The sequence below is a fragment of the Electrophorus electricus genome, chromosome 6 (assembly GCF_041902795.1).
Source record: "Electrophorus electricus isolate QZ-2024a chromosome 6, ASM4190279v1, whole genome shotgun sequence".
NCBI classification, from domain to species: domain Eukaryota; kingdom Metazoa; phylum Chordata; class Actinopteri; order Gymnotiformes; family Gymnotidae; genus Electrophorus; species Electrophorus electricus.
This window is the reverse complement of record NC_137502.1, coordinates 36,146,333-36,174,214: the sequence shown is the minus strand read 5'-3', so window position 1 is coordinate 36,174,214 and position 27,882 is coordinate 36,146,333. Positions and strand designations below refer to the sequence as shown.

At 36.5% G+C, this 27,882-nt stretch overlaps 1 protein-coding gene across 1 annotated transcript; it reads right to left on the bottom strand.

Annotated features, from left to right (window-relative positions):
• Positions 1-11,878: 11,878 nt before the first annotated feature.
• Positions 11,879-23,653, bottom strand: LOC118241145 (cytosolic phospholipase A2 gamma-like). The gene is made up of 15 exons (XM_081715719.1): positions 23,614-23,653; positions 20,390-20,446; positions 19,929-20,040; positions 19,323-19,465; positions 18,853-19,051; positions 18,635-18,740; positions 18,147-18,287; positions 17,681-17,779; positions 17,245-17,334; positions 17,000-17,113; positions 16,636-16,755; positions 15,649-15,738; positions 13,985-14,139; positions 12,773-12,938; positions 11,879-12,620 (listed from the first exon to the last, which is right to left on the bottom strand). The coding sequence occupies exons 2-15, from the start codon at positions 20,404-20,406 to the stop codon at positions 12,460-12,462; spliced, it is 1,713 nt and encodes a 570-aa protein (XP_081571845.1). The 5' UTR covers positions 20,407-20,446; positions 23,614-23,653; the 3' UTR covers positions 11,879-12,459.
• Positions 23,654-27,882: the final 4,229 nt, after the last annotated feature.

The following is a 27,882-nucleotide window of genomic DNA, read 5'->3' as shown; positions in this document are numbered from 1 at the left end:
TATCACCACTGGGATGGCCTTGGTGTATGATGACGGAAAAGTGGATAATTTATTAATATAAATTAGGCACTGTTTTCTGATGAAAAGAAGAATATTTTCTCATCATGGTTATTTTTATGACCTTTACCTACAGAACTTTGGCTTAACAGTATCTGAGGAATTTAAATGTTGATACAGACTATAGGATAAACAAAATAAGGTCAAAGTCAAAAGAGGAAATATGGTTTACATGGTGCAGCATAGTATAAACATGAGTGACTATACACACACACATATATATATATATATATATATATATATATATATATATATATATATATATATATGTAACTGTAAACAATGGCTTTATATATATATATATATATATATATCTTTACGACACTGGTGCGTCTCTATACATGTTTGTTGTTGAAATTAGTGCCTACCTATTGACCTATCTAGTCCTGGAGAGAGAGCAGTTGATATCTCCTCCATAACAAAATTCTAGCAAGCAAATCAGAAAGTGTGTGAACGTTCCCCCTCTGCAAAATGTTTTGGCTATTTAAGATGTTAGCTTTTCCTCTCAAGACTGACCTGCTTCTTGTTGCAGAGAAAGGATTCTTTGTAATAAGGTTCTTGATTTTTTAAAGTACTTGTTGTGCTGTGTTCTTCACTTGTACTGAACCTAAAGTTGAGAAAAGAAAAATCTCTCCATGAGAGAACTAAGTGTCAGGCCAGTCAACAGATGAGGGACCTTGTCGTGAGCAGATCATCTGAAGCACAAAAACAGTTCAGCTTGTGCAGTTTCTGCTACAATAATGACCTTTAGGTGGGTAATGCAGGGTGCATTTGTACTTTTCTTCTATTTTGTTCAGAAAGGCTCACATGGTTCTCACATGGTTCTCTACCTTATTTCCTCAATTCATGGTAGTTAATGTAGTCAGGTACAGGATACATTCATAGGACTACTTAGTCTCAAGTTCCAGGTGACAGTTTGATAGTGAATAGCAGAGGGAAAGATAAGAGTCACTAATAAAACAGGGTGTCTTTCCAGTGACTCAAGAAGTACGGGAAACTCTGACAGCAATCATAAACTGCTACTCTATCTTATCACATCACTGATTTCAGATTGTGTCCTCAAGTTCCAGGTGGCAGTTGAACTGTGAATAGCAGAGGTATGCACCATTCCTTTCTGGGGGGAAAAACAAAAAACAAAAATGTGTCACTAATAAAACAAAGGGTGTCTTTCCAGTGAAGGTAATTATTCATTTTTGAATTTTCCACATGCTGCTTAGGACCTTGTGGGATATTCAGATTTGAAGTTCTGTATTGACTGGTGTCAGCTGGATGTGGAAAGTCAATAATGTCATATTATTTACACTGTTACAAAGTTCAGAAATTAGATGATTTGTATTATATTTGGGAATTTAATTAAGTTTATCAATAACTAAGTAAATAAACAATTTAATATATTACACAGAAAATCCAAAAAAGGCAATTTGTAAGGCCTGCCTAGCCTCATTTTTAAATGATGTGCAGGAGTTTATCTGGGGTAATTATCTGCACTAACCTATGTGAAAAAATAATATACAGTATTCAATTAAAATATTATATATGTATAATATATATGTATAATAATGGGTCACAGCCCCTATCACCTTGGTGTTAACTTTCCAGATTTTCTCTTTTCTCGTTCTGCATCTTCTCTTTTAGTCATTGGTATATATTTCCAATTTCTCATATTTCTTTCTTTGTATGTTTACATAATTTGTGACTTATGTGTCTATTACCACTGCTGTTTTCTGCATCTTGTCTATGATCACAAAGGTTGGTTGTCATACAGGATCTGGTTTTCTGGTTTTGTTTGGGAAGTTTTAGTTTGGTTTTCCCCAGTGGATCGGGGTTGCCATTTCCTCCCATGGCATCCTTTGTTCTCCTTTTTTCCACGCTCAGCGTGGTGTTTAGTTTTTCCTCTTATTTGACCTGATCTAAGATCTAACTGTTCTGCACATGGGCCCACCATCATTAGAGTGTGGTTGCTCACCCACTAAGCTGTTGGAGTCATCACCCATCTGACCTGGGTTTGAGCCCATGGTACACAGAAGTTAGGAAATCCAGTCTACAAAGGTGTTGCTCACTTAGCAACACCTAGAGGTGTGTGTGTGTGTGTGTGTTCCCTTTCTCTAGGTGCATGTCAGATTCCAGATCCAGTGCCAAGTTTCCTCTTGTATGGAAATCTGCTTTTGTTCATCTCCTGTTGAAAGGTGTTGAATTGACCATTTTAGACAAGCCCGATGACAAAATTATGCCTTTATCCCAATGACACTGTGATATGTTGTGATATATAAAACCAGGTTCTTAGTCAGCTACAATTAGTTTTTAATACTCAGAATGTTCAGAATGCCGGTAGCATGAGTGGTCTTCAGTCTTCTGAAGTACACACATTTTTGCTCACCTACAAAGCCAAAAATGGACTAGCCCCTCCATACACGACACCATGTTTCAAATCTCATGCAAGACAATCATTGAGACTATGCCCTGTCCTGGCTCCATGATGGTGGAATGAACTTCCTCTGGCTATCCAGACAGCAAAATCCATATCCAAAATGCAAGACTTTTCTATTTTTGGAATATTTGGAATGACCATTGATCCTGTATGTTAACAGAAATTCTAGCATGTATAGTTTGATATTGTTTGTTATTGCACTGATCGTTTTCTGAGATAGCGCACTCTAGGCATCAACAATGATCCCTATATTTCAACAGTATTTTAGTTCAATTGTATCTTGATCTCTAACCAACTGTACTGGTTAGGATAGATTCTATGAGCAAATGACAAAGCACATTTGTAAGTCACTCTGGAGAAGAGCATCTGCCAAATTCCATAAAGATAAATGTGGCATGGGAAACTTGAATGCAAATCTATGTAAACTGAAAAGTGATTTGAATTATAATAAAACAAAGCTAATGGTGATTTCTAAAGCTAAATTAAATAGACTGAACCTTTCTACTAGCAACACTTCAGGGCTTTGAGAGAGTCTGTACCTAAATACAAGTTCTTTTGGATGATAATTGTTGATTCTCTCTTTTTACCAAGGAGACTTGTTGCTACTAACTTTGTCTGTGTTATATATATTAGTATGTATATATGTATATGTACATATAGGAAGATCTGATAATTATGAAGGGGGTTGGACATAGTAAAGCCAGTGAGCATCTCACGAGGAGCTAGTATGGGTGCCTGAGGAGAAAAGGAGTTCAGACTGGATGACTCTGGGAAAATGTAGATATAGCTTACTAACTTTGTCCTGCAAGAAGTGTGGAAAAACTTGACATTCTTTAGATAGATTTAAAGCATGCAGCCATACCAAATACAAGTATTTGAATAACATTATGTAGACATTAAAACATAGATTGAATGTATTAGATGGTACAATAATCTGAAATGCTGTTTTGTGAGTTACTGTATTATCATACTGTAACATCTGTCAAGAGTCAACTTGTCTCAAAGCAAAATAGGAATCAACAGATTCTATTGTACTGTTGTCTTGTATATTGTAAATATTGTTCTTGTCTCTTTTTTTTTGTTTGGAGTTGTAGGGATGGGTGCATTGATTCATTTGCTTTTTCCATATTCTGTTTTTGCAATAGGGAGTTAAGGTAGGAGTGTTGTATTTTATTTTATTTTTTATTTGATTTGATTTGATTTTATTGAAATTAGTGAACTGGCTGGTGTTAAGTTACTATTTTTGTTAGTTGTGTTGACATAAGCCCACCCTGAAGAAATACTCTGGTTGGCTTGGTTTATATTGTGATTATGTTTTATTTATTTATTTTTTTAATCATTGCTTTACACAGATGAATAAAAAAAAACATGAGTAAAACACAGTGAGTGTGCTTTTACGTGATGTTTGCACAGATGCATGTAATGGCCGTAACATTTTACATTTTGTTCTTAAATATCCAAACTCAGAATGTCATCTTCCTTTGTGTACACTTTCCACTCATGAGGAATCTGACCAAAAAATAAATGTTTTATTATAAAAGTCCTCCAAGCCTTTCTGGAATCTGCATACAAACCACTTCCTGTATGGGAGCTCAGAATTATCAGGAGTGATGCTCCAGACTGCGTAATTTAATCCTGCTGTTCTGTATTGTTTTATCTGTGAGTAACTGAAAATCACTGATGTTCACCACTCAGATGATCAGTATTGTATTCCAGCTCATCTTTTAGGCTGTCAGAAAATGTCTCAAGCCATGATTTAACATGTCCTTTTTTCCTGTGTGACAGCATGTGCTGCAGTACATTATTGTATGCAATGATCTCTGTAATTGTTTTCCTTGCCTCTGGGATTATCTTTTATGTATTTTTGAACCTCATCTTTAATAAAGTTCTGAAAATGTTGCAGAGGATTTGAAACTCTCTTGAAACTCTCAAAGTTCTCCTTTTCTCCCAGTGACTTAAGCATGTGTCCATGTTTAACCAGCTTCCATTAAAAGCTGGGAGGTTTGACCATATTTATCCAGCTAGATTTTAGTAGTTCTGTTGTAGACAATCATTGCCCTCTCTGAATTTGTTGTGATGCTCTGCAAACTCCATTTGTGCTATATCACACACTGAGAATTCTATGTTGAACTCATATTTTGGTGCCTTTTATTATTTTTTGAACTCATATTTTGCGGATTTGTATTCTTCTAGGTGATTTTTATAGTAGAGCAATCTCTTGAAAGTGGCTTGGACTGTAGCCCATTTTTGCTACTGGTTTAGACTTAACCAGGTCTTGGGCAGCAAGAGCACTTCCATCTTCCTGGTGAATGTGCCAGGCAGCGCTTCCCGATGTTGCTCGGCAGATGAGTCACCTGCCATGGACTCAGGTGCCATTAGAGACCTTCACTGTCCTGCCAAACTTGTGAGGGGATGCACAAACTCTTGAGTGGCATGCGCCGGATAACATCTACACCTTCTTCGAGGTCTTACAAGGCAGCGGACATGCTCGGGAGTGGCATGCACCCTTCGTAGTCTCGGGCACAGGTGAGGCTTCCATCTCCATGCAGGAGTCTGCAGATTGCTCCATATCCAAGAGAGACTCCAGGGAAAGCTCCTCCATATCTTGATGAGAGGCAACCGAGCGATCGGATCCCACATTTGAATGAGAAACTCCTGCCCCTCAGCATAGCTCTCATCATCCTGGTCCATGGAGGACTGATTGACCACCACAGAGTCTGACCCAGAATCCCTTGGATCCTCCTTTAACCCCTCAGGATACTCTTCCTCCTCCAGGAAGTAACAGAGTGAGCCAATTTGTAGTAAAGGCTCCACCTCCAGGTAGGGACAAAACTAATCATCTTGGAGGACCGTGTGGTTCTATTATAGAGGAGGGGTCAGGAGGAGTTCTGTTTTTCTTCCTTTTTTTTTTTTTGAAGGGATAGGAGAGTCGAGTCCTCCCCTCTTAGGGCTGCTGAGGGAGGTGCTAGCAGGAGGCTTGGGTCATTATGAGGGGCTTCTAACAAGGCTTCACATGACTCCTCTTCTTGTATGAGCCTCTCCAAGTCCGTACTGATGCAGATCAGCTTTGCATTCCCCAAACTAGTAGTGTCCCTCCCAAGGTATGCGTTCAACATGTGGGCAAACGTGAGCCACACGTCTCTTGTCTTCACATGCCTGCTCAGTTTCCTTGGGGAGCAACGGCAAATACTCAGCCCCTGCTAGCAAACCTCATAATGAAAAAGAGGCTCACTGCATTCCTTGGCAATCGGTGTTTCTGTGATGAGATGTGATGAGGAAGTGGGATGATGAGGCAAGTCTCTGTAACAAAAAAGTGTTTTATTCATAACTCGAAACCGAAAACTAAACACAAAGAACAGCTCAAAACTCACTAAACCAGATCAATGTAGCGAACAGCACAACTAGAAAACACTGGGGAGATACTTTACATGTCGTATGCATGGGGTCAAACACTGAAAACAAACAACAGTACAACAGGAGTTTAAATACATGTGCTAACAATGAACATAACAAGGACAAGTGACATATGAACAATTAACAACTAGGGGCGTGACGATAGACAGACACACACATACACACACACACACACACACACACACACACACACACACACACAAACATGGGGAGGAGTCTGTGGGAGCATGTTGTGACACTAAAAAAAAAAGGCACTCCTGAGGCTTTCTGTCAATCACTGCTCGTTGCTGCAAAGAATTGTTGGGGCAAAAAGCTGGAAATAGGGAAATCAATTTCTTTAGTGTTCTTTGAGAAGATTTAAATGTTTTGATAAAAATTTCAAACCAACATGTCTGGGTGTTCAGAATATTTGCCAGTGAGACCATTAAAATCTTAAGATTATGCAATTTTGAGTTTGGCCCTTTTTTGCCTAGGAGTGTATGCTTTGTAATATATTTGTTTTCACAACATATAATAGCTATATAATAGTTGGGTACCTGTCCTCCTTCTGCTGGTTCTGGACTGATATGTGTAATTTTCATCTTTTCTTATTGCTGGCTAATACTTTGTCCTGGGGATAAAAATATGCAAATAGAAGATTTAAGAGAAAACAATTTTGAATTCACAGAGCATGTTTGAAATGCTAAATTTAGCCTTATTTGTACAAATTGATATTTGTACCCACCAGTATTTTAATAGGTTAGAATTTGAGGACAGTGCTCATAAAAATAAAGGACTATTTTGTAGCTGTTGGCTTAAAATGTGAGATTTAAGGTTGTCCAGGGCAGTAATAAAGAATGATCCTCACTTTCATTGCAACCGTTGTGTAATAAATGTTTCTTTCCCTACTCGATTATCACCTGTTTCACCCTCTTTTACCTCCGTATATATAAAACATCCTTATTCTATGGAAACTGTGTTTTGAAGAGCAAATTTTACTGCCTTTATATTATAAAATATAAAGCATTTTTCATCAACTCACCATCAGAATACAATCTTGACCCATAAGAACTAGATTTGTTATATGACAGATTCAAAAGAATCTTTCAAAAGTGCACCAATTACATACAGGTGGCTGTTGTAAATTAACTTAAGAAAAACACATGCCTTTAATAAAGTCCAAAAGAAACATTAAACATAGCTATAGTTGGTTGTCCGTGTGAGAGGTAAGAGAAAACGTTTGTATGTATATCACACTGAAGAGGAGGGGTTTGTTTTAAATAGATTCCAATATATTCAACCCATTTATTCTACAGATACATGTGTGTGTGCGTGTGTGTGTGTGTGTGTGTGTGTGTGTGTGTGTGTGTGTGTGTGTGTGTGTGTAACACTGTCTGTGAGTGTATGTGCATGTCTGTGCATTTGTGTTTGAGCTAAATAATTTTTGTTACTGTTCCTGCTTATCTGGACTTAACAAGTTTACATAACACCCTACATTTTTACAACAGCAATGTAATAAATACATCAACAAATTCATCATGTTCCATGCGACAAGACCACTACCTCAGTTCATTAAGTGCCTGTTGTAACCCTTTGTCCTGCGAAACTCACGTGTTGCAAGACAGTACTGCTGTTCCCCAACATTTTCACTGCTGCTTGTGACCTTCACCAAGTGCGACTTGCTCACTGTTTTGCAACACATTCATTGTGGCTTAATGTCACTGATGTCAGATAGTGTCATGCAGAACCTACTGGAAACAAGGAAATTATATACCTGCCTTCTGCTACAGGAGGCTCTGTTGAATGTTATAAGTCTTCATCAGGGTTGTCGCTGATGCTCCACACCGTGAACAGCACTTTTGTGGGTATATTCCTGAAAGACTGGCTCAACATTATTCATAGTTGTGGCTATCTGAGTTTGAACATGTGAGAGAATGTATTTTCTGTTGAGAGACTTTAGCAACACTCACCAAAAAAGGTAATAATTATTGAAATAAATATTTATTAGATCACAAATATAAAATTTAAGTAAACACAGAGGAAGCACAAAACATTTAAAAGATCAGTTTAAATGATCTTCAATAGAATGTTACATTATAGTGTGCAATCATTATTTGAGCTTTTAGACTTTAGAATTTAGTGTAGAATAATAAGAACTGAACTGATTTATGATAATGACAGTTTGGATGATGATATTGATGGCAGTGATTACAATTTTGTAACCACATGCATTTTTGCATAAATTAAGCTAACACAAGGCAGTAAATGAATGTTATTTTGACTTCTTTAGAAATTACTAAGATTCTGATCTCTTTATCAACACCAGCATGATATAATTACATTTACAAATATAAATATTTGAACTGGTAAATGTTTTTCTGTGTTTTTAGTTGTATTTCAGAGGTATACACATATAGAACACATTTCAAAGCATATCATTATTTTATAGACTTTGTACCTAAACTAAATGGCATGAAACTGATTAACATATACTTTCATTATCATTTGGTTCTGACAGCAGATAGTTGTTCTTGCACACCTGTACCAGGTCTTCTGTGTTTTGAATAGCTTGTATCAGACATGTTGTCAGGTGGGAGAAAGAAGAATTCTGACAGTTTAGCGGATCCTGAGGGCTGGGTCAGAAAATGTTAGTATATATGAATACACTATAAACACACCAACTGTTTCATTATAGTGTCTAATAATTAGTGGTAACTGGGAGTAACACTTAATACACTGCTGTAGACAATAATATATCCTGCAGCCTATATAAGATGAGTGTTAAAGGAAATTGGAAACCAAAGAGTAAACAAGGTGCCAGGTTTGCCCCTGCCATTGCTCAGTCAGCCCACCAGATGGACCTCTTACACACTTTCTTACACACTCACCACCAGAGGGAATCCTCTGCACAATACTGACAGGTTTCTGTGGATACCAATCAAGCTCACCTGTGGATTATTTCTGAACCTAGTTTTTTGCTTCTGTGGGATTTTGACTGTGCTTGCCTCATTTATATTGATTCCTGCTCATTGGATTTTGGCATTGTTGTTACCTGCTTTGGAATTAATTCCTGTATGTTTGTTTTTCTTTTATGCTTGTGCACTTTATTCTGAACTTTCTTCTGTTTATTCTACAATATATCTGCAAATGTATCCTACAGTGTCAGCTTCACAATAGGGATGAAAACAACTAAAGAGTGTGAGAAGTTATGAAAGAATAATTGATTGGTTAGTCATTTCAAGGAAGTCAGTGCCCTGGGTCTGAGGTCAGTGCATGGTCTCTTACTCTAAGGTGGACTCATTAGACAGGTAAAGGATTAATTTGTCTTATTTCAATAACCCTTTCAAACGTATAAATGGAAGGTTTTCCATTAGGGAATTTGCATGTTGACAGTCAGTGTTTATGTGAGTGCTGATTTGGGAATAGCAGGAAAACTGATTTGGGAATCTGTTGACATGGTAACAATATGGAAAGAATAAAAAATAAACCGCACAATTCATCTCACATTGGAACGTTGGTGATGGGGGTAGCCAGAGAAGTGAGAGACTGCAAAAAACTCACTAATTAGATTATTACAAAATTAGAAAATTCAGACACATTGAACAGAATTTAAATTCTAAATAGCTCATTTTTTTTAATAGTTCAATAGTTCAAATAGTTTTCATTTCATTTTGAATTTAGTACATTTCTGTTTTTAATGGTCACAGTCTGTAGAAACATGTACTGTAGGTAACAGAGTGCTCCACTGTTGGTATTTCTTTTAAGGATTCGCTACTATCTGGAACCAAAATGTCAATTTAATTTAGAAAAATATTTCATGTTTCTTATATGCTGTCTAGCCTCTATCATTTAAATCTCACTTATTGTTTGAGTGAACATGCATTTATAAAACATACAGTTTAGGTAATGTATGATTATATCTGTATCTCTATATGTATATGTGTTCTGGTTTAAGGTGACTGAAAAGTGGATAATTTATTATTATATTAGCCATTGTTTTCTGACGAAAATAAGCGAAGATAAGTATGTTCTCTTTATGGTTGTATTTATGACATTTGCCTAGAGATCTTTTGCCTACCAGAGGAAATTAAAAGTTGATGCAGGCTTTAGGACACAGAATAAGGTCAAATTCAAAAGAACAAATACGATTTAGATGTTGTTGAAATTATGTTCAGAAACATAGAACTTTGAACAATAAAAATTAGGAATAAATGTAATGTTATTTTGGATTTCAATGATACCTTTGTGTTATAGTGCTTTATTTATCTCAGCAGTGATTCAGAACATCACATATCATCTTAGAAGTGAAGTAGTGTGATGAGCAGCATCAATTGGAATAGTTTTTCTATTTACTAAGTTTCTTTTCAGAAAAGGTTTTTTGTTTGTTTGTTTGTTTTTTACATATCTTCCTAAAAAGAAAACCAATATTTAATGCAAAGAAGAAATGTTGTTGTGGTTGTTGTTGTGTGTGTGTCAGTGCTTATAGGACATTTATGCTTTCTCTCTGCCATATTATAGCTGAATTGTATTTAATTTTATTTTGCATAGCTCAGCTTATACATGTTTTGTTTAATCCTATATTCATTAGTGTTGTTTCTATATTACTGGTATTATTTCTTCATTATTTTTGTTATGATCTATTGTTGGTGGACCCCTTTGAAAATTAGACAAACGTGTTCTCTCCTTATTAGAGGAGCAATCAGTCCCCCCCCCCAAAAAAACAAACAAACATATATATATATATATATATATATATATATATATATATATATATATATATATATATATATATATATTTAAAAAAAGAACATAAACGCTTGTCTCAGTTTTGCCAGAAAACATTTTGATTATCCCCAAGACTTCTGGGAAATTACTCTGTAGACTGACAAAACATTTTGGAAGGTGTATATCCCATTACATTTCGCATAAAAGTAACACAGCATTTGAGAAAAGGAGCATCATACCAACAGTAAAATATGGTGGTTGTAGTGTGATGGTCTGGGGCAGTTTTCCTGTTTCAGTACCTGGAAGACTTGCTGTGGTAAATGGAACCATGAATTCTGCTGTCTACCAAAAAATCCTGAAGGAGAATGTCCGGCCATTTGTTTGTGACCTCAAGCTGAAGCGTACTTGGGTTCTATAGCAGGACAATGATCCAAAACACACCAGCAAATCCACCTCTAAATGGCTTAAGAAACAAAATGAAGACTCTGGAGTGGTCTAGTCAAAGTCCTTACCTGAATCCGATTGAGATGCTGTGGCATGACCTAAAAAACCCTCCAATGTCACCGAATTACAACAATTCTGCAAAGATGAGTGGGCCAGAATTCCTCCACAGTATTGTAAAAGACTTATTGGCAGTTATAGAAAATGCTTAATTGCAGTTGTTGCTAGTAAGGGTGGCCCAACCAATTAGGTTTAGGGGGCAATCACTCTTTCACAGAGGGCCATGTTGGTTTGGATTTTTTTTCCCCTTAATAATAAAAACCTTCATTTAAAAACTGCATTTTGTGTTTACTTGTTATCTTTGTCTAATATTTACATTTGTTTGATGATCTGAAACAGTGAAGTGTGACAAACAGGCAAAAAAAGGTGTCAAACACACTTTCACACCACTGTGTGACTAAGTAATTATTTTATTTCACACTTTTTCTATAAAATATAGCTCACATGAGAGGAAGAATAAAATGACTTTGTTGCCCCCAAATGAACCAGTCTATGCTCCACAGAGCAGGCCCCCCACATGAAGGAGGCCCTGTTTAAAATAAATTTTGTAGAGTCTCTGATGCATCCAGGCCATCAGGTGTCAGTTCAAAACAAAGACAGTAATTACCAAACTCTCTCTCACACACACCCACACCCATCCTCTTTTACTCTGCCCTACTTATTTAGGTAATTAAAAAAAATATATATATTTTTAAAGATACAGCAGACCACACAATTGCTCATGAAATTTGTTATTTTACTTTTTATTTTCAACTGTGAACCTGCCACTCCATATCTGTGATCATATAAATTTGTATTGTTACATAATTCAGTAAGGTCTGTACATAAAAGGATTGATTTGCCACCATATCTTCCTGACACTATGCACTTTATTTATGATTGAGCTTTATTTATGATAATAAACCATCACAAATGCAGCAATGATATAACAGACAATTCATATTTTAAAAATCAATTAAACTAAACAACTTTGCTCCTCTATAAACAATTAAACTGAAGCAACTCTGTTGCTCAACTGAGGGAGTTATAGACAAAATGTTCTAGAATTCTAAAGCAATACATATGCACCTAAATATCCATACATGAAAGATTTGATTGTGTAGTAGTATTCATATATGTCAGTTAGCAATAATAAACTGAATTCCCTGCACCAATAATAAGTTGAATACCTTATCCTAGAGCTAATGGTGAAAGAGAAACAAAAAATAATTCAAACATGATCTATTTAATCAGGCACAACATATTTATGATCACGTGTTGATTGATTAACACATATCTTGTTGAATATCCAGTTACAAATGTATATACCATCACATTCTCCAAAATCATGTTCAACCTGGTCATGGGTTTCTTGTCTAATTCTTCTTTCTTTGAATGACTTCTTCTATCTCCTTCAGGAGTTTCTCCTTTGTGTTTTTGATGTTTAGACCAGCTTTCTCCAAAAGATCACTGATCATTTCCTCCCTGTAAACCAAGTAAACGGTCTTGTATTTTTTTCCCCACTTCTTAACTTCACCTGAGGAAACACAGACATTGATCATGTATAACTCTGCCATGTTTGTTACTTCATTTCAGGATTTGAGAAACATGTGGTTTGTGCTCATATCTTGCATGCACAGTGAAGCTAGTTACACTTATGGAGGTTTGTTTACTGTATATTATAGTTACCTTTACAGTTAACAGCATTAAAAAGAGGCATGTGAATCACAACTGGAGCATTGGGGTTGTCCTTAAACACATAGAAGTCCTCTGGTTCTTTAATATTTCCTGGGTGTTCAACTGTAGGGAACGGGATCTGAAGATCTTTACACATTTGAGCAGCTTTATCCACTGTCTATAAGGGGGAAAATTTGAATGTTCTTAATTATCTGTGTGTGAGTGTGCACATGTGTTAAACATGTATGACCATATATATTCCTGTTTCTTATATCAGGTCTGTTCCAGTGGCTGTTCTCCCGGACCCACTGCTGACTGACGCAGCCCTGCCTCTGGATCTCCCTGACCCACAGCTGAACGGCACTGCTGCGCTCCTGGACCGCTCTCACATTATTACAGAGTTATAATAAATAATAAATTATAGAGAAAGCAGATTAATAAAAAATAACTTTTTCTAAATGGAATAACACATTTGCCTCTCAAGGCAGATCTGGTGACCCTTACTCCTTGGGAGTTTAACTTTATAAACTAACTGGAGTGGAGGTGTGGCTAAACAATAACAAATCTTAAAACCACCACAAGCATTTGTAAAAAAAAAATTCCAGCTCATGAGATTATATAAGAATCTTGTAGTGAAGATAGATTTTGTTTGTATCTAATTTTTTTTCAAGACTCCTGTATAGTTGTGCTATTAGCTTGGCCAGCTGGTCAATCAGTAGGATAGATGAGGGAGAAGCCTTGTATGAAAATCTAATTTTTATGTCTATTTAGCTAAACTTCTTAAATATTTCAAAATGAGCTAGATTAGAGATTTTCATTCATCTTCTAAACCACGTATTCCAGTTCAGGTGTGTGGGGGACCAGAACCTATCCCAGCAGCAAAGGGCACAAGGCAGGAACTGACCCAGAACACAGCAGGAGTCCATCACAGGGCAGGAACCAACCCAGAACAGAGTCCATCATGAAAATGATATAGCTTTAAAACTGCTAATGGTTTTCAGACCCCAGTGAATAAAATGCCTTAGATAAGTACTCCTGGTTTCTGTTGTGGTCCCTGGGCATAATGTTTTGTAGTTTGTACCTGATAGTTTGGTTTTAACCTTTCTGCTCGCCCTCCTCGTATTTTTATTTATTTATTTATTTATTAAATAGTTTAGGGAATCTTTAATATTTAAGTGTGTGTGTGTGTGTGTGTGTGTGTGTGTGTGTGTGTGTGTGCGTTACCTCAAAGGGATCTCCTTCACTGAAATCAAGGGAAATTATGAGGTCAACATTGCGTTCCTTTCTCAGTACAGAGAAATAGGGTGAGTTGACTAACAGTCCAGCGTCCTCATATTGTCTTGTCTTTGACTTAAGGATGCTGGGATGAACTTCATCAACTGTTAATGAAAGATAAATAATACTCATTATATAAGATTAAATTAGTTGTTCAGGCACTGTGTACAATTTCCTCTTTATTTTTGCTTGTGTTACTTCAGGAAATAAAGTTTTCTAGAATGTTCTGAATGTTGTTTAGAATGTTTAAAGCATGTATGTGTGTGTTCTGAGTGTGTGGTTGGAGAAGACAAGGATTGTCTGTAGAAATAGACACTGGAAAATGAATTTAAATATTTGATACTTCATTATTAACTGTTTATTGGGTTATTCACATAAAACTATTATGCCTGATGGATGTATAGAAACAGTTCTCTGGAAAGGCCACCTAATAATCTATATATACACATAATGATTAAGGAATGAAACATGACAAAGATGAAGCAATGAACACTACTAACTAAGGGGCAAGGCAACATGTGGGGAAAGGAGCATAAACACAAGGCACATGGCAACACGTTGGCAAAAAATGAAACAAAACGGAACCATGTGATGAGTGGAATCATGTGGATGGGGTGTAGAAGAGGGGGCTGTTACTAGAACTTGTTGCAATGCGTGCTAATGTGATTACTAAACTAACAGAACCTGTTGTAGTGTGCGCTAATGTGATTATTAATTAAGTTAAGGAGCCATGTTTATTGTCTACTATGCAACAATGGTGGGAGAAAGTGGAGGAAATGAAGCAAGTCAGTAAGGTGCTGGTGAGTCTGTAAGTAGATATGACAGACAGCAATGGTAGCAATGTTGGGCTACAAATGAATGTGGAAGGGTTACTAAAGTGACTGGATGAATCTTAAATTAGGATCTCCCAGATTAAAGATTAAAACAACTCCCTGTGTGAACCAGTGGAGGCCATCATAAAATACGAGTTAGTAACTGAGGTAGACATACTGTGGACTCAACAGAGAGGCTGTCAAACGATGAAACAGTTGAAGTCACTTCAGTCAACTGAGGTTTCATCATTCAATAAATAACACTTTTTTTATTGGTAGAAGTCTGCCAAGAAGATTCTGTTTTGTTATGAATACCTTGCAACCTTGAAACTGGAACAATGATAAACACTAACAATAATGATAACTACTAAACTGATCTTCTAACCTTTAAATTAGCAGTAGTCTTATTTTTTTTTAACCAGATTATGTAGTCACACACAGAGTAAACAATGGAGATGTGTTTCTGAAAGGTAATCCAAATGTTAATATAAAGGATACATACATGCACGCCACTCATCACCACTCACGCCGCCATCATCTGCCTGTACTACCTGTACATACCACAGCAATTGTTTTTCTAACCTGTCCAGGAAGACTTCCACCAGACGATACACAGGTGAAACAGGGAACACTACCAATGAATGACTGACAAGGGGGCATGGCAACTTGAGGGGAAGGAGCATAAACACAGAGCATGCGTTGACACAAAATGAACACTGGCCATGCAGGGCACCATGCTAAGGGAGACATTACAGAAAAACATAAAACACAAAAATTAAAAGTTGAATTTTTATTTCCCACCTGTCATTTTGTAGAGAAAGTTGTAATGTGTTCCCCAGTCCCATTCATACACTTTCTTCATGCATTTAGCAATCACATTGACTGACAAAATAAAATAGACAGATTAAGGCACTTCTACCAGTTCGTAGTTGTGACTTTCAAAAGGCACAAATTACCAGTGGAAAAAATGAATAGAATTTTATAGAATAAATATTTAGAATGTATAGACTCACTCCAGGACAAGTCCTAATGACTTGGTTGACAAGACCCTGTAACACACATCACATCTGGACAGACCTGCCACCATATTGTCTTGAACTAACATGATCTGTGTTTAATAAATCTGGAGTTGTATGTCAGTTCCTGATGATATTTACTACCAGGCCCTGCCTTTATTACACACTATAGGCTTTGGTAAAATCTATTGATGTTCATAGAACTGATTGAACAGAGTCTGGCTTCTTGAATAAGATTTTATGAATTACCACAGAAGACTTGGTTATTCTAAAACACATCTTAAGAAAATGTAAAGTGTAAATCAGATTATAATGTAATAATGAATTATTTAGATACTTTGATTTTATACTCAGTGGTTTTGTTTGCTTTCTTTAGTACTGTGAAGAAACAATAAGAAAAACAGGAAAGTCAGTTCCTCCAGTGCAATACTTTCTTCACACAGGCTAACTGAATATTAAATGAAAACAAGAAACACACTTTGTGCCATGTACATGTAGAGGAAATACATTACCAAACAACATCACATCACATCGAAATGCCTGCACATTCATGCTCCAAGCTTCAGTTTGACACTGGGGAGTCCCACTTTCTGCTATGTACACACAGAGGAAATGCATTAGCAAAAGAAGTTCCTTGCAAATCCAAGGTTCTGAAACCACTGAATGTCACCCCTTGCTCATTCACATCTGCATAAACTATGAAGCACTAAAATGACAGGGTCATTGTTTAGAAAATCCATCAGTAATGCACAGCTCTGGTGTCACTACTCACCCTTTGTCTTTGGGAACGAGTCAGCAAGACAATCGCACACTTTCAGGGTGTAGTTGCTTAAGATCTCATCTGTGATTGGTTCTTGAAGTTTTACCTCATTTCCTTCTTTATCACACTTTCCTAAAGAAAATGTTTATCATGTATATCTTTTTAAATGGCACTACAAACTAGTGATATGATAATAAACAAATAATAAGACCTTATCATAAAAAGCTATATTGAATATTGGGTCAGCATAACCCCTTAATTAGTAAGTTATTATATTAAATACTTGTTTATTACTTCAGATAAAATGTTAGGAATAAAGTTGTTAGTTTGAATAAAGCATGCACTGTTCTTTATTAAATGTTTATGTGAACACAACCTTTCAGTAATTCATTCATCTTGGTTATGTGTTTTGTACGATCCTTTCCACTGATGAAGTGAAGATTCAACTCCAGAAGGGTCTGCATCACTAGCTTGTCATTATTCACGGACTCTAAAAGAATGAAATAAACAAAAAACAAAACAGCATTAGTTAAAACTAGTTCAGGGCCTTAAATGAGTAATTAACTAATGAATAATTATTTAAATATATATTACTATTAACACATTTACTTTTAACAATACCTTTTTTATTTTCAGAATTGAACTGTGATGCTGTTATTGGGGCAGAATGCAAATGCTGAGTAGAATGACCTTCATTAAAGTCAGAGCACTCTGAAACAGAAAAGAAAGCAGAGCACATTCAATAGGCAGGGAGCAAAACATGAGACAAGCTAAACATGGAATAAACAGACCATTGAACATAGACTAAGACAATAAACACGATAACAAAGAAACATCAATACCAGTAACAAATGACAGCAAATCAAACAAACAATAACCAACCATGAAAAGAGGAAACACAGGACTTAAACACACAGGCTAACAAGAGGAACATCTGAAACTAATAAAAGAAATGAGGAAAGGCAAAATGGTAATCAAAGCTAAACAAGAACATGAGGAACAGCTTAACTAGGAGACTGCAATGCTAGTGGAGGAGAAATGTGACTTGAACACTTACTAGTTGAAAAAGAGCCCACGCATCTGATCAATCTGAGTAGCCACTCAAGAATTGTTTTTTTTACCTCTTTTCCATCAGCGAGTGCACTACCACACAAACCTGCAGATTCAAAAGAAATTAACATTACTGATAACTTTCCTCTTTGCTCCATTACAAACTTACGTACAGTGGGCATGTGATTAAGTTTGAGTCTAATAGTTTAACAACCTGACAATTGCTTGGCTTGTGGTTAAATAATCAATGTTATGAGAATCAACAATATCAGTAATGTTATGAAAAAAACAAACTGTAAGAAAGAAAAAGATGAAGAATTGCACAAATGAGAATCACTGTACTATAATGGGTGTAAAGCTCACTCCATAGAGGAAAGGTACTTGTAGACATCTTAGTCTGGTCCTTAATCTTTATGAACAAAAGTCAAGTGTAGGAGTGTGAAGGCTAAAAAGGCCCCTTTTTCAGGTATTACCTTGTAGGTACAGCATGTCACTCTCAGGATGTTCCTCAGTCTTTGCCCCTTTCACAAACCTACTTCCCAAACATTTGGTATCCACAAAGGCTCCAGTGAGGGAGTAGCCACACTCATGTGGAGTGATCTCAAACCAAGAGTCTATAAACAGACCATACTATAAACATTTAAGTTATCATACTCATGTGGAGTAATCTCAAACCAAGAGTCTATAAACAGACCATACTATAAACATTTCATACTATCATACTCATGTGGAGTAATCTCAAACCAAGTGTCTATAAACAGAGCATACTATAAACCTTTAATTCTGTCATACATCTATACTTATGGAGTGATCTCAAACAAGCATCTAAACAGAAAATACTATAAACATTTAATTCCACCATACTCATATACCCATGCACACACACACACACACACACACACACACACACAAACACATATATAATCACACATACATACACACATAAAAAAAAAAAAAATACCTTTACACAGTGTGTCATATTTGGACTTCTTGTCAATCACTGTATAGATCGGATATGGGTTATTGTTGTGCTGACCCCTCTGTTCTGTGAGAACATGTTCATCAATCTGCAAAGATATTACAGACTGCAATATTTGTGTTTATATCTTAAATAAGTAAATGAACATATCTCTTCAAAATGTGCTTTCTGACTACTGGATCTGTGGACACTATTCTTACCTCTTTCACTGCATTAGACACAATAAATGATGCCCAGATATCAGTTACACTGAAGTTGTCCTTTTCACACATTTTCTTCAGCTTTTTGTATTGTTCATAGTAGGTGACTTTGCCCTGATCGAGCCTTTTGATGATGTTTTGTTTGACTGTCTCCATTTGGTTGGACCAGTCTGGTTCTTTGTACACTGATGCCATGCACCTTCAGAGGTCAGAGAGAAACACAATGTTTACATTAAAAAAGAAATGTCTGGAATTCTCATATATTTGGATACCCCCATCAAGAAAAGAGATGTTACTGAATTGTTTTTGTTGAATGTCTACATTTAATTCATATTTGTGTATGTGCATTTTTGAAAGAGTTTTTTTATAGAAATGAATGATGTGCCATATTCAGGATGAGCATGTGAGGTGCTGCTCTATGTGTGGACATAACTAAGAAGTTAGAATATCTAGATGTTCAGTATCAGTACCAAGTAGATCCAGAGACGCCACAGAGATACATGATGCAGTCTAGCAGTTTCTCTTCACTCAGCTGGCTCAGTGACCCCAGCAATCCAATCATAGCTCTCTCCCCACCACCAGAGCCCAGCACAGCAATGTTGGGTACCTCGTCCTGTAGTCATTAGAACACACAACATAAACCCACCACACATCTGGGAGACCCCCTGTAAGCCCATGAGCTTCACAAAGTCTTTGTAGCACAGGCTTGTTGAAGACCAGGCACATTCACAAATGTAATATGATGGTCAATGTTTTGAAATATGTACAGATATTGTACAGATCTGAAGAGAATGACATAATGTTATCGGTCAGCGCTCCAATGTGACCACCCTATGAGCTGTGTCAGGAGCAGGGGTGTCCCACCCAAATACTAGTTGTAAAACTAAACTAAAGCCACCATGTGTCCCTACAGCACCAGTAAAAACAAGAACAAAAACATGTTTTATATTTATTTGTAGATTAATTGCACTCCCAATATGCTGATTTGAGGAAAGATTCAAATAGGCATAATTATTTGTAGCATAAAGCATAACAATTGTATAAGACTGAGGAATATATTTAAGAATCTGATTTACCACACTGCAGGATATATTGTGCTCCTGAAGACACTGAGGAACAGTCGCTCTCCTTTTGGCCACATGTTGACTCTCATCCTCATTCAGAGAGTGGCCAATTCTCACTTCACTGCTACACACAGTATACAATAACAGGTAAAACAGTCTTGCCCCAATCCTGCTGGTCATGTTTAACACCACCCTTCATATATGGTGTCTTTCACTGTCATGAAAGTGTCTTGGTTCAGTAGATATAACTGAAGTTTTGTTGAGCTGGGCCAATGTAGCATGATCATGCACAGACAGGAATAAGCATTCACAAATACAAAATGTAAATAAAAATGTAGAAAAATGTGAATAGTACATGAATCGGAGATGCTATTTCAAAATAACTACTATATTACTCTAACATATGTTAACAATCACAATTTTGATTGAACTAAAAAACTAAAATCTAAAAAAATGTAGAAACATAAAAATACCTTCTGGGGGTATCCATCTAGAGATTAAATGGGGCCAGGGAAGTAAAAGGAGCAATTCTGAGAAGAGACAAGCATCATTTTGTGAACATTTGACAAAAGTCTATTCACCTAAGAAAACTGGGCAAACCTTAAAAAAGTGATGTGAACTATTAACTATTATCTGTCCCACCAGAAGGTTTATACTTAGGACCATTGTTATTCAGTGTTTAAGGACAGTGACAGAAAACCTTCTGGCATCATTTAGGAAATCAGATCACAAGCATCTTTCTCGTACGTGCATATAAAGTTGTCCAGTATGGCTACAGGAGAGACCTGCCACTCATTACAGAGTGTACCATTAGAAATGTGATCAAGAGGATGTTCATAAGGAAGGTGTCAGGTCCAGACTGTATAGACCGACATGTATTCAGGGTCTGTGCTTTGCAGTTAGCACCTGCTTCAGTCTGCTGTCCTCATATGCCTTAAAAAGGCCATCATTTTCCTGCTAGAGAACAGGATAGCTTCTTCTTGTCCAAACAACTATCGACTAATGACTATGACCAGAAGCACTGACGGTCTGATAAACTCATCAAGAACTTCATCTGCTCCTCCCTGCCAAAATAAGTGAACCCTCTACAGTTTGCATATCATCCAAACAGATCAAAGGATGGTATTTTACACCTCCATCATACCTCACAATGTCATCTGACCCAGAGACAATTGTAGTATTCCAGAATTCTCTTCATTGACTATAGTTTGACATTTAACACTATGTGACCCACATGCTCACCAGAAAACTAGTGGGCATGAGACTGTATACTTCTACTGGGTAGATGGAGCTACAGCTTCCTGACTGGCAGGCCACAAGCAGTGAGTGTAGGATGGAATATTTCCAACACTCTCACCCTAAACACCAGAGCCCAAAAGGGATGTGTCCTGAGCCTTTTGCTGTACTGCCTCTACATGATCCCACACACAGATGTAACATCATCGTCAAGTTTGCTGGCAACACTAATGTGACTGGACTTGATCACAAAAATTCTCATTCAGTGCAGTATCTGACTCAGTATGGTCACAGCAACAGACTGTTACTGATTGTCAGCAGGACAAAAGATCTGGTGTTGGACTTTAGAAGGAAGCAGTCAAGAAGTTACTTGCTCCTCACCCTCAACACAACACCAGTAGTAAGAGTGAGCAGCTTGAGGTACCTGACTATCAAACTTTGGACACACCACATAGACTCAGTTTAGAAGTTTAGAAGATGCACTACTACAGATCTACTACAGGGACTAAGGACTTTGAACCCTCGCTACCCACCACCAGCTTCTACTACAGCACAACACAGAGCAGCCTGACAGGGAGCATCACAGTCTGGTACGGAAACAGCACCAATCACATCCACAAGGCTCTGCAATGGGTGGTATGATTTGTAGAATATATCATTGGTGGAGCTCTCACACCCGCAGGACATCTACACCAGATGCTGTGCTGTAGGATCATCACAAAACCAAGCCATACACACCATGTCCTCATTACACTGCTGCCATCAGGGAGACACTACTCCAATTTAAGGAAGAATTCTGAACACCTCAAAAGAAGCTTCTTCCCACAGGCAGTGTGTATTGTGAATGAAGCTACCACACACTGCCTGAACCTCCACCAGTCCAGCTGATCCCACCATCAATGATCGCAAGCATGAGCACTTACATCTCACAATGACCCACAGCTGCTCCTGATTTCATAGTATTGTATACCATACTTTATATTACTTACATTCATAGTTTGTTTATTGAGAGTATATTCTTGTTCCATTGTTACAGTTCATATACATATTTACTGTGTTACTCATTATCTATAGTATCCACAATAAGTATACACCATAATCATGCACTTTAAATTGACCATTTCTCTGATTTCTACATAATTTCATATTTACTTCTATATTATTGCAAATTATACATACATGTTACATTAATATACATTGTATATTTTATATACTACAGCATATATCTATATACGTACACACAATGTGTAACGCTGTAAGGAGGCGGACGCATGTGCGGAGAAGAGCGAGATTTATTAAGGGTAAATCCAAATTCGTAGTTGTAAGTCGTAGTCCAAGGTCAAAGAGCCGATACAAAGAGTACGTGGATACATGATCAAACTAAATACACGAAGGCAAACTTGGGAAGCAGGCTACAGTAATGCCCCGAAATTCGCCGTGGTTACGTTCCTAGGCCCCCCGCGAATTTTGAAAAGGAGCGAATTTTGGACGGACAACTAACCAATGCCTATAAATACCCATCTTCATATGTTAAACCCTAAATATGTCCCCCAAATACTTCATGTTCATTTAAAAATTGATGTTATGATATTAACCTTTAAAATTGTACAGGTAAAAGTAGATGATTCTTCTGGCCGATTCCATCCTAACGATGGATACATTTTTAGCAGTTTCACGGAAACTTGATGAAACGGTAGGCCGCTTCGATCTTCTGGATGTAGCCACCCTACTTTCACACACACAAAGCTAACACGCTACACTTGACACAACGAACGAGGTCGTGAGACGCGATAGACTCCAAATATTTAAGTGTTAGGTTCCAAGGAAAAAATACGCGAATTGGTGAAGACGCAGATTCAGAAGCGCGAATTTTCGGGGTATTACTGTATTTAAAAAAACGCTAAGAAGAACTATGAGTAACAAACACGAAGGCTAGAAGAAACATGGGCACGGAGTACAAAACTTAAACAGGTAGATACAGGCTTTCAGACAAACGTATTGTCATAAACACAACCATTCAAATACAACGCACCAAACGAACGCAAAGAATAGCAAACACCAAGCCCACAAGGTGGGTTTAAATACATGAACTAAATGAGGTAAAAACGAGGAACAGGTGTGAGTAATGAAAGTAGGGGCGGAGAAAGCGAAACAACAGCATGGAACTAAAATACACAAGACAGGAAAACGTGGAACAGACGAAAACTGGAAAACACGGAAGTTGGGAGGGACTAATTGTGACACATTGTAGTATATGTTAATATATAATGTATTATATATCACCTATGAGCTTCTAATAGTGAATGTGTGTGAATTGTGATGACCTTTATATCATAAAGGCATTGTTTATATGTACTCATCAATTCACCATCAGAGAACAATCTATGTACTATGAGAACTAAGTTTGCTACAAGACAGCTACAAAAGAAGCTTTAAAAATAGCTTAATGAAAAGCACATACCTTCACTGAAGTCTTCACGAAATGTTAAACTTAAAGGTTTAATGACTAGAGTTAGTTTGTGGCTGTGTGAGGAAAAGAAACCTTTTATAGGTACAGGCTATCAAACTGAAGAGGAGGAGTTAACAGTTTCCAAATTATTCAAACATCTACATGTGTGTGTCTGTGTGTGTGTGTGTGTGTGTGTGTGTTTGTATATGTGTGTGTCTGTGTTTTTTATATTTAAATGATGGATAAATAATTATGTAAATGATTTTAACTTAATAATAAATACAAATATTAACAATACATGTTTAAATAACGAAATCCATTTCAATAAGTTGTTTAAACTTTGATTTCATTAATTAAAAAGTATAATAAAACATTCCATGAATTATTTATTGTTCCAAAAATTATTTCCCAATGATTTGTCTTTGCATATTGTTTATACAAAAAGTTCCAAATATCTGTCCAAACAGTAATAAATTAGTAATGTTAACTAGCCAGCTCGCTACCGTAATATTGCGGGGTTTTTTGTTTGTTTGTTTTTTTTGTTTGTTTTTTTTTTTTGCGTAATATTGCGTGTGATTACCATTGACTTAATATATCACGCGCGCAAAAACAACAACAACAACAACAAAAAAAAACCCTAAAAACTAACTAAATAAATAAATACATTTATTAATTAATTAAAAGTTTCAAGCACTCTTGGGTCCCCTCTGGTGGCCAATGGGGACCCTAAGCAGCTGCTTAGTTTTCTGTGTTAAGATGCTGTTACAGTTATAGTATTAAATCTACAAATTAATCCAGTTCCCTATATTCATTTCTGTGCAAGAGTTGTGCATGGTATATGTGATGGTTAAATGGTTTTAGCAGATTATTTTCATGGGGAGAAGAGAAAAGAAGATTGCATACAGTTTACAAATGTCTCACTAGAAGCTGAAATATTTGAAAATATAATGCAAACTACTACCAGTACACTGCACAAGCAGAAATTATGATTATTGTAAATTATCCACACAAAGATGTGATCTCAATGCTTTATCAGCAGCAGTACAAGCAAAACCTGTCACTCTCCTGTTGATGTTGTTGTGCAACATTAAACTACTAACTCAATTCATTTCACACAGATTTTACATTTAGGAAGCTGCATGTGGACAGTCAGTGCTTATGTGAATAGGGTGCTCGAGAATGTAAAAACCTATTTGGGAATAACAGGAAAGAATCTCATGGATCTGTTGACATCGTAACAATGTGGAGTTATGGAAAAATAATAAGAGGCCAGCCCTATCCACATTAAAGGCCAAGTTACCACAGTGTTGATGGGGGAGAGAACTGAGAGACTGTGGAAAGCTCATGAATTATATGAAAAATTCAGTCACACTGAATAGAATTTAACTTACATAGTTTAATTGGTTTGAATTTAGTACAGTTTTACATTTTTTTACTGAAAATAGTCACAGGTTATAGTAATATGTGTAATAGAGTGTTGATTGTTGGCATCTTTTAAGGATTCTCTAAAATCTGAAACTTTAGAAAACTGGAAAACCTCAGTTTGATAAACCTCTGGTACATTTGTAAAAATATTTCATGTTTCTTATTAGTTGTTTATCTTGTATCTTTCAATCTCATTTATTGTTTTACTTAATGTTCTTATATTAAAAAATACAGTTCAGTGTACAATTTCTTTGTGTCTGTGTGGGTGTGTTTATAAATCCTCTGCTTGGTCTAAGATGACTGAAAAGTGAATAATGTATTAGTATTAATTAGGCACTGTTTTCTGATGAAAAGAAGTGAATAATATTTTTTCTCATCATGGTTGTTTTATAAAGTCATTACTGTAGCAGAAACTGTACAAGCTGAACTGTTCTTGAGCTTCAGATAATCTGCTCATGAGACGCTCCCACATCTGCTGAATGGTCTGATACTTACTTCACAAGCAAAACTGTTCAAGGTTTGTTATAGGGGAGAATTAAACTGTGCTCTCTGCCCAGGACTAGACAGGTCAATAGGCAAACACTCATCTGATCAACAAACGTATAGAGCTGTCAGTGCCTTAAAGATTTTTTTTTTTTCAATTTCTAAGATTTTACCTAATTAGCATTGTATCAGAATGTTCTCTTGTTTTTTAATTACCTATTAGACATTTTCTTGTATTGATTACCTTTTGACGTCAGCCCACCTACAAACCCAGATCAAAAACCGTTGGTATGATTCATACTTGCAATACAAAAGAGTGTTCTCAACCAGTTTGGACAGTTTTATGTGCCACACATATTAATAGGGCATGTAAAGTAGTGCATTCAACATATTAGCAGTATCAGTTCTGTGCTATTAAAATGTAGACAAGAAGACAACTTTATTTTTTAGTTTTGGAAAAATAAATAATAAATGTACAAGTGGTATAGTTCTTATGTCATGGGCATGATTAGAAATAATAACTTAATGTAATTTCATTTACTTTCAGGGGCATTTCACACACATCAGTCCACACGAAGAACTCGGAGTAGAATTCTAGTCATGGATCAGTGTATTGCACTGAAATGGACTGACTGCAGCTGGATTTGGAAATAAAGAATATCTACACATCATGTCATTCACATGTATAAATGCCTTATGGTGCTTTATGTGTAATTAAAGTGTCATGGAGGAAGTATTTTTTGTGACAAAAGTGCTCTTTAAATGCTCCGTACTTAAAGCTCACTTATGAGTGAAGGCAAATGGTGATTTCTCTTTCTATTTTACTTACGACTTTAAATACAAGCTTAAAGCTGGGATGCATTTGTCTTTTACAGCAAATGTGAGCAGTGAAGTGAACTTTGAACAGTTGTTCTAATGTCTTTAGTGGTTTTTCAAAGATAATAACATGAACAATTAGTACAATGTCTATTAACAAAGCTCATCATTCAACAAAAATGAAACAAAATAGAAAGCACAGATTAGAAGAATCCTACAAAGACACACACACACACACACACACACACACACACACACACACACACACACACACACACACACACACTGGGGGTGCGGAGTGAGAAGATTGAATGTACATAATGTTCAAATTGTCAGTTACAGTTACAGTGCAGTCAGGTCCAGAGGTCTTCTATCTTTTCATACTGTTCCTTTTTAAATGTCTCAGGATAACAGGCTAAAATATTTACACAGTATTACAATACCATCCATTAATACAGAATCATTAAAGTTAAATCATTAAATCATTAAATCTCCCTCTTTTTGAAAAAGTCAGTAAAATCTCCCATATATCTTTGAATTCTTTCATTTTGCCCTTGTAAAATAAATGATGTTTTCTAATGTGAGGCTTGATGTCATTCCTTTTAATCACTGTGATAATCCAGGACTTTCTTCTTTTTTCCTAGGAATGAGCTACTACTCGTTTGGCTTCAAATCAGACAGAAGACCAAACAGGATTTGTTTATATGAACTTTAAACGGTGGCGACACAGAGGGAGCGAGAGACGAGGCTGCAAGAAAGTGCTCTTTATTTTCCATCATAAACAAATAAAGAGTAGAACAAAGGAATCAGAATACGTCCTTAAAGTAGCGTTGAGCTCTGTCGAACAAATGATAGTTATGACCACTAATGGGTAGCGCTGTTTTCCGGGACCTGCGGGTTTAAATAATGAGAGAATGAAATAAGGAACAGGTGAGCAGGATTAATAGGAAGGTAATTGAGAGTGGGGCAGGAGTGTGCTGTGATCCTGAGCCAGAGTGGGCCTGTCACTCCTGCTGGATAACTGGTAACTGTGACAGGAATCAACTGTTTCACATAATTAGCTAATTATGTGACACATAATTAGCTAATATATATTAGCTAATATATATTACTACTGATATGTCTCAGTATATATATATATATATATCTGCTGTCTGTGTTTAACAAGTGTTGCTTAATATAGATGGTCATTATATTGTTACTGTTGTGTGAGTCTTACTCTGTTCATCGCATTGTTATTTTCAGTTTGTGTCTATCATGTTTAATTAAGACATGTTTGATTAAAAAGACTTGTCTAGGCATCCCACTCCTCTACACGACCATCACAGTGTCATAACATGTTTACTTTACTCAATTCATGGTAGTTAATGTATTCAGGTACAGGGCACATTCACAGGACTACATAGCCTCAAGTTTCAGGTGGCAGTTTGACCGTGAATAGCAGAGGGGAAGAAAAACATGTCACTGATAAAACAGGGTGTTGTTCCAGTGAATCAAGAAGTATGGGAAAATCTGACAGAGCACTAACAACCCTCTCCTCCACCTGGTCACAACACT